Source organism: Acomys russatus, chromosome 13, assembly GCF_903995435.1.
Source record: "Acomys russatus chromosome 13, mAcoRus1.1, whole genome shotgun sequence".
In the NCBI taxonomy this organism is placed as follows: domain Eukaryota; kingdom Metazoa; phylum Chordata; class Mammalia; order Rodentia; family Muridae; genus Acomys; species Acomys russatus.
Genome location: NC_067149.1, coordinates 63242493 through 63250719, shown reverse-complemented (window position 1 = coordinate 63250719; position 8227 = coordinate 63242493). Strand labels below are relative to the sequence as shown.

The 8227-nt window shown below is 45.5% G+C and overlaps 1 protein-coding gene across 1 annotated transcript; it reads left to right on the top strand.

Moving 5' to 3' along the window:
- Nucleotides 1-273: 273 nt before the first annotated feature.
- On the top strand, nucleotides 274-2076 carry LOC127197738 (60S ribosomal protein L38-like). Its single transcript, XM_051155687.1, has 3 exons — nucleotides 274-334; nucleotides 1607-1743; nucleotides 1969-2076. The coding sequence occupies exons 1-3, from the start codon at nucleotides 274-276 to the stop codon at nucleotides 2074-2076; spliced, it is 306 nt and encodes a 101-aa protein (XP_051011644.1).
- The last annotated feature ends 6151 nt before the right edge of the window (nucleotides 2077-8227 follow it).

Sequence of the window (8227 nt, the reverse complement as noted above, 5' to 3'; positions counted from 1 at the left end):
AGCATTTCAGGCATTCGGAAAGATGTCATCACACACGCAGCCTCAGAACGGAGAGCAGCTGCATCCATCGGGGCCCTATGAACTCTGCACCATCTGTCGTTCGCTCAGCTTCGAAGCTTCCTGCCACCCTGAACTTGGCATGCTAGGATGGGATACTTCCAATCTGAGTCTAAGAGCAGCACATCTCACTACATGCCTTTAAGCTTCATGGAAATAATGCCACGTCCTGCGACACTGTCCTTGTAGCTACTGACACAGGCTGACAAAGAGAGCATGGCTGCTACTGTGGCATCCAGAGACTCTGTTCTGCGTGTCACTCCTTCATCCCCAGGAGGTAGTGCCATCCCCGACAAACCTGGTCACAGCTTCCCTGCTCCACTGTTTCAGAGTCACTGGGTCTCCCCAGAGCCGGGATCTCTCCGCTTTATATACTTTCTTGCGCATTAATTTGTGTATATACAAGGCCTCATCTTGTTCCCCTTTAGTGTCCTGAAGATCTTCTATAGCAGCAAACACAGCAGCATTTGCTCAGTGTAATTAGTGTATTACGGTACACAGCACCCACGTTTCTATTGGAACGATCCAATTTCATTATTTTTATTTATATTTTCCATTTCCCCCTTTTTTTTTTTCCTGAGGTAGAAACCTACCATGTAGCCCAGGCTGGCTTTTTTTTTTTTTCTCCCCTTCCAAGTAAGGCTGCTGCAAATGCATTCGGCCATTGAGCCTCTGATCTCTATGCACAAGACCCACCACTTAATCATTATTTTGTTCTGTGACTCTTATACTGAAAGAATAGCCTTTGTATGTCCTCAATTTAAATTTCAACCCAGGGGTTTTGCTCTCTGTGCCTTCCATCTCAAGATGGACAATGCACGGATCGTAGGAGGTGGCTACATGCCACCTTGGTGTGAATCCCATCTCTTAGTTTGAGATTTTTTTCTTATTATTTGGGTTTTGGATGTTTTCCTTGGCAGCAGTCTCTCATATTTTATAGCTCCCTCTTAGCCTTTTCTGTTCCTCTGTCAGGGAGGAAAAATCTTCCAGGCGTCTCCACATCATTCTTGCTGCTAGGCCAGCTAACGTGCTGCCATAGGCTGGCTCTCTCTAGTCAAAAAGGTTTGTCTGTCTGTCTGTCTGTCTGTCTGTCTGTCTGTCTGTCGAGACAGGGTCTCATTATGTACCCTGGGCTGCACTTGAACTCAGTACCCTCCCACTTCAGCAGGGGTTAGGCATTCACTCCCATGGCCAACCCATAAGGACTTCGCCACATATGTGTGTCTCCTCCAAGTTCACCTTCAAGTGGGCCAGAGAATATCCCTGATGGCGCAGAGCACAGTGGACATAAACAACACACACAAAGCCTACAGGTGCAGTGAAATGAGATAAACTCCTAGAATGACTAGGAAATCACACGATTGAATAGTTGAGGTAGCCTTAGGGAAACCTTAGGGAAATCCCAGCCAATATGGCAGCCACTTGACACATGGAGAATTATGCTTCAGCTATAACCAGTTAGCAATAAGCCATCTGTGCTTTTCCCATTCTCTGTGGCTCTCGTGGCTATGAGGTTTTTCCCATTCTCTGTGGCTCTTATGGCTATGAGGTTTTGGGGCACGGTCACCATCAGAACTCCCATTGCATTGGAAAATTGAGGAACTCGAGAACTTTCTGCTCATAGCTTGGCAGAAAGATGTCAAATGCATGAAGATCAAGAAGGAGGAGAATAATATGAAGTTCAAGGCTCACTACCACAGGAACCTCCACGCCCTGCTCATCACAGACAAGGCTCACTGCCGCAGGTACCTCCACACCCTGCTCATCACAGACAAGGCTCACTGCCACAGGTACCTCCACACCCTGCTCATCACAGACAAGGCTCACTGCCACAGGTACCTCCACACCCTGCTCATCACAGACAAGGCTCACTGCCACAGGTACCTCCACACCCTGCTCATCACAGACAAGGCTCACTGCTGCAGGTACCTCCACACCCTGCTCATCACAGACAAGGACACCACAGAGAAGCTGCAGCAGTCTCTGCCTCCTGGTTTGGCAGTGAAGGAGCCAAAATGAAGGAGACCTCTGCATTTGACTATTAAAAACCCTGAAAATAAGAGAAAGCAAAGAAAAGAAAGAAGCCATTTCTACACCAGTAAGAACCACGTGATAGCCTGTGACCTGAGTTCCATCCCCAAGACCGACATGGTTGGCCCCTGACTTCTATGCACTATGCTAATCTCATGCCCACGTACACATATGGATGTTGTAGGCTTTTAAGATTTTCTTTTTCTTGAGACAAGACCTCACTGTGTACTCCTGGCTGTCCTACAATTCACTACATAGAACAGGATGGCCTTGGGGCTGGAGAGATGGCTCAGAGGTTTAGAGCACTGTCTGCTCTTCCAGAGGTCCTGCGTCCAATTCCCAGCAACCACATGGTGGCTCACAACCATCTGTAGTGAGATCTGGTGCCCTCTTCTGGCCTGCTGGCACACATGCAGGCAGGACACTGTATAAGTAATAAATAAATCATTAAAACAAGCAAACAAACCAGGATGGCCCTGAATTCATACTAGTCTGCAGGCCTCTCCCTCCCAAATGTTAAAATTAAAAGCATGGGTCATGAAATGCAGCCAAAAACAATGTTTTAAAAATGAGCTGTTCATGCCTGTAATCCCCCACTTGGGAGACAGAGGCAGAAGGATAAGAAGCACAAAGTCACGAGTGGCTACATGATGTGTTTCAGGTCAGCCTGGCCTACATGGAAAAACTGTGGCTCCAACGTAACATAACAAAGCCATGTGCGCTGCTCTTGGTTGTTCAGTGCAGCGCGGCACTTTTCCCCCTCTTTCTGTAGCAGCCATGAACCTGTGGTCTTGGATACTGTGGACACTCTGCATTTCCATGACTCCCTGGAGGTGGCAGATCAGGGACCTGATGGGGAGTAATGAGAGGAGAATGAAGGGCTGGAGAGATGGCTCAGAGGTTAAGAACACTGATGGGTCTTCGGGAGGTCCTGAGTTCAATTCCAAGCAACCACATGGTGGTTCGCAACCATCTATCATGTGATCTAATGCCCTCTTCTGGCCAGCAGGTGTACATGCAGGCAGAGCACTATATACATGCAGGCAGAGTATACATAATAATAAATAAATGTGAAGAAGAAGAAGAAGAAGAAGAAGAAGAAGAAGAAGAAGAAGAAGAAGAAGAAGAAGAAGAAGCAGCTTGTCAGCAGCACCAGCTCACACCACCCAGGCTGGCTGTGGCTTCATCTCCCTAGAGTGACCCATAACACGGGCTGGAGTGAAGCCCTGCAGCCACAGCCAGTATCCAGCTCGTCTCACCACCTCCTGTGACTTCACCACAAGCAGCTCCAACACCTGCATGAAACTTGGTTTCTGTGCTCCCAGCTAGTGGTGAGCCAGGTCTCTGGTATGTGTTCATGCTCAGTGGCAAGGCTGGTGAGTGTCTTCTTCAGTTTTTGCAAGTTCACAAGCCTTACTCTAAGCTGCATGTATGTACACATGTGGCCTGTATTGTAGTCAGCATGATTTTTTTTTTAATGCTCAAACAGCTGCCAATGCTTATTACTCAGGCAGCACATGACACAGTGGCCCCTGTAATATGAGATGATTCCCGCCTGATCTGATCTTGTGCCCTGACCCAAATCTGTACAGATTCACCCAAAAAGATTATTTTGTCTGAATGGTCTCTGCAGAACAGTCACATTTGGAAATTTATTTATTTGTTTCAAAAAAAAAAAAAAAACCCTTCAGGACTGAGGCTGAAGATATAGTTCAGCGCTTTAAAAACACTTGCTGCTCTTTTGTAGAGGTCAACAGGTTCAAATCACAGCACCCACATGCTGGCTCACAATCATGCATACCCCAGTTCCAGGGGATCCAACAAACAGACACATGATGCCACACGTGCTGGAAGGCAAAACATCCATACACATAAAGTCAAACAAATAAGCCTTAAAAAAATTTTAATAACAATTTTTTTAAATAACTGTTTCTACAGTGCATTTAGGAAGCTCAGAGCCAGGAATACTACATGCGTTTTACTTACACACACACACACACACACACACACACACACACACACACGCACACGCACACGCACGCGCGCACACACACACACACACGCACACGCGCGCGCACACACGCACGCACACACGCACACGCGCACACACACACACACACACACACACGCACGCACACACACACAGTATGAATCTGAAACCACTTAGTTACACACACCTCTGATGCACTCATTTCCTAAGCACAAAACTGTGTCACTTAACGACAGGGCTAAGCTCTGAGAAAAGCATCATTAACAGCTGCATCCCTGTTTTGAATATAATAGCCAATATTCACAGAAACTATGAGGGGACTGCTATCATGTGATACAATCTTTAGCCAGAGCCTTGGACTTTCTGGGCAAACTGCCACATGCCCCAGGCCCTTGCTCATGTAAACCCCTGCCTGACAAGGACCCCTGGGGATCCAGGCCTCTTCAGTCAGAGGGACCTTGGAGCCTCTCCCAGTTGAAATTCTCTTTTACACTATAGGGACAATACCCATAGCCTATAGGTCTGTTTGCCACCCCCACATGTTGTGATCTCTTCAACAAAAAAAGACTGTGTCTCAGGTTGAATCTGCAGAAGGGGAAAAACACTTGGCACAGAGTTCATGCTCAAATGTGCTGACTGAATAAGGAAGGGAGGCATCTGAGCAATTATCGACCACTTTCCCAAATATTTACCTATTTTATAGTCACAGCAACACTGTGAAGTGACCCCGATTGTTTTTTCAATGACAACTTGCATTTACTATGTACACAGTGTTCTGCCTGCGTGTGCACCTGCACTCCAGAAGAGGGCACCAGATCTCATTATAGATGGTTGTGAGCCACCATGTGGTTGCTGGGAATTAAACTCGGGACCTTTGGAAGAACAGGTGGTGCTCTTAACCTCTGAGCCATCTCTCCAGCCTGACAACTTAGATTTAATCCAGCTATCTTGGTGTCAGTGTGTGAGGGCTGAGGCAAGTCATTGTAGTTTGAAGCCTGAATTACATAGTGAGACTTGGTGTCAAAAAACCAAAAAGGAAGAAAGAAAGGTGGGGGAGAGATGAGCGACAGAGGGAGGAAAGAGAGAAAGAAAGAGTGTAGAATTTGAGAGGTGACACAGGACCTAACCCTACCTAGCAATCAGCCACTACATTCCTGTGGGCCTTTTACTGGTTTAGAAAAACTCACCCTTCTTAGAAACATAACTGTCAAGAAGCTCTTTGCTCTGAGGAGACAATTTAAACAGAGCCCTTCCTTCCTGCTAGCTAGCTAAGGCAACATGGTGCAAAGCATGCTCTTTCCCATAGCTCATTCAGAACTTTCCACACCCTGTGTGTGCGGAGGTGCAAGTGTTCCTTTTCATTTTGCTTCCCGGGGCTTCCTTTATCAACTCTAATGCATATTTACTGTAAAGTGCCTTTCCTGTTTTTTTTTTTTTTTCTTCTTCTTCTTTTTATAGCGTATGTAACTCAAAGGCATCATTGAGTGAGCTTTTGATGGCAGTATTTTTAGCTACATCACAATGAAATCACTACTTCATGATAGCTATTTTCTGGCTGTTCTATTGCCATCAGCTTCAAATGCTTATATTTCAAATGGAGCCAGATGTGTTTTCATAGATGTGTAGTCTCTTTGCCGTAAATCCTCTGTGTCCCCAAGCAGGTAGATTTCCCAGCACAAGAGATAGGACTTTACTTCTTTAATTCCATTCTTAACTAGTTCCTTTGTCTTTGTGCCTAATAGAGTATGACATGACACCGCCATCTTTTATCTGCTGTCAATCTTCACACTGAACTTTTAATTCTCTTGGTTCTTGATATAGAATAAGCCAGATGCTGGGTGTGGTGGCGAGCACATTTAATCCCAGCAGCAGCAGGCTGTGAGTTCGAGGCCAGCTTGGTCTACAAAGCAAGTCCAGGACAGCAGAGACTAATGCAGAGAAACACTGCTGAAAAACAAAAAAAAAAAAGAAAAAAAAGAAAAAAAAAAAGAACAAGCCAAAATGAATCATTTAGGAATCAGACTGACCCATAGTCCACATGCTGTGCCTCCAGTCAGATGTACCTTTTTATTTTTAAAGAGAAAATTTACTGTGTGTGTGTGTGTGTGTGTGTGTGTGTGTGTAAGCATGCAGTTGCCATGATCAGAGTATCCTTTGCAGGAGTTGGTTCCTGTGTTCCACCATGTGTGTTTCCAAGTCATCGAACCCAGGACCTCAGGCTTGGCTGCAAGCACCTTAACACACTGAATCACTCACCAGCCTAGTGTAGGTCTTCACTGACATCTAACACACTTATCTTGAAATATTAATGCAGATGTCTGAAACAGTCATCTCAATTTTTTATACATATACACACACACACACATATATAATCGTGCCTCCCTTTGTTGAATGAGTCACACTTTTTGTCAAGTTTCTTTGTTCTTCTCCCCAAACTTCAAAAGAAAGCATGCCCTGTTTTAGATTTCCCTCCTCCTCTGCGATGTCTGTGAGGGTCCTTTTCTTCACATCTTTTTAGGGGATGGTTACAGACACTGCTGGGATTTATAAAAAATCATTTCCTTTGCATTAGGGAGAGAGAGAAAAAAGCCTCTCTTGCCTGCCAACTCATTAGAAACAAAAGTTATGATTCTGACTTTGTTCTTCTCTTCTCTCATTCCAGTCCATACCTTACGCTCCTTTCATCCCGCCTTCTACATCCCCAGGTCACCCGCTAGCCCTTGCACTAAATGGGAATCCAGTAATTTCAAACATATTCACCGGCACAGTCAGCCCCGTCTCCCTTCCACCTTCTGTCAGCCACTGATAGGTGCTGAACAGTGATTCCCACTCTAGGCTGATCCTACAGAATTATGCAATCTTTGTCCATTCAAGGATGTAACATTGATAATGGAGCTTATCAACTTTGTAGAGGCATTTTCCCCCTCTTTGGTTTTTCCAGGGTTTCTCTGTGTAGCCTTGGCTGTCCTGGACTTGCTTTGTAGACCAGGCTGGCCTCGAACTCACAGTGATCTGCCAGCCTCTGCCTTCCAAGTGCTGGGATTAAAGGGTATGCCACCACATGCTGGCAGCTTTGTAGAGTTCTTAAAATCATCCTCCTGATCAGAATAAGGAGAAAATAAGAATTGGGAGATAACTGCAAGGTCATTGCAGCAACCGACAAAAACCATAATCAGGTCTGATTGATGCCGTTAGGAGAGGAGCTAGCATAAGACACCTTTAGCAGGAGCTGAAGAGATGGCTTGAGGTTCAGAGCACTACCAGCTCCTGCAGAGGACCCAGGCTCTGATTCGAGCGCTCAAAGACCCTGGGCAACAAAACTGACAAGACTCAGTGACTAGGATTGAGGACAAACAAATTGGAGAAAATAACTGAAAGTTGGGTCAAATAAATAAGCAAATGAGGGGGCTGGAGAGATGGCTCAGAGGTTAAGAGCACTGGCTGCTCTTCCAAAGGTCATGAGTTCAATTCCCAGCAACCATATCATGGCTCACAACCATCTATAATGTGATCTGGTGCCCTCTTCTGGCCTGCAGGTGTTACATGCAGGCAGAACACTGTATACATAATAAATCTTAAAAAAAAAAAAAAGCTGAGCAGTGGTGGTGCATGCTTTTAATCCCAGCACTTGGGAGGCAGAACCAGGTAGATCTCTGTGAGTTCGAGGCCAGCCTGGTCTACAAAGCGAGTCCAGGACAGCCAAGGCTGTCCTGTCTCGAAAGAACAAAACAAAACAAAAAATAGAGAAGTTTTCAGAGACATTTTCCACAGATGGTTCCCACCTCTGAATGCAAAATTTTGGGGTATTTTGGGGATTGTTGTTGTTGTTAGTTTGTTTTGTCATAGGCGATACTATAGGTTGAATGTGAGGCTTCACACCTGCTAGACAGTGTTCTGCCTTTGAGCCCAGCCCCTTGGAAAGTAGATTAAGAAAAAATGGAGGAAAGGCTGGCACTGGTTTTTCTGTGACACCTAACATTTCATTTCTGTGTGCATGTGACTTCATACAGGCATGGAATCACTTGGTCATGGTGGTGCTTGCTGAGAATGGCATCATTAGGCAACTTCATCGCTGTGACCTTGTAAGACACACTTACGAAACATCACACACAGTTCTCTATGAATGTGAGTCACTAGACATAGGCAGTG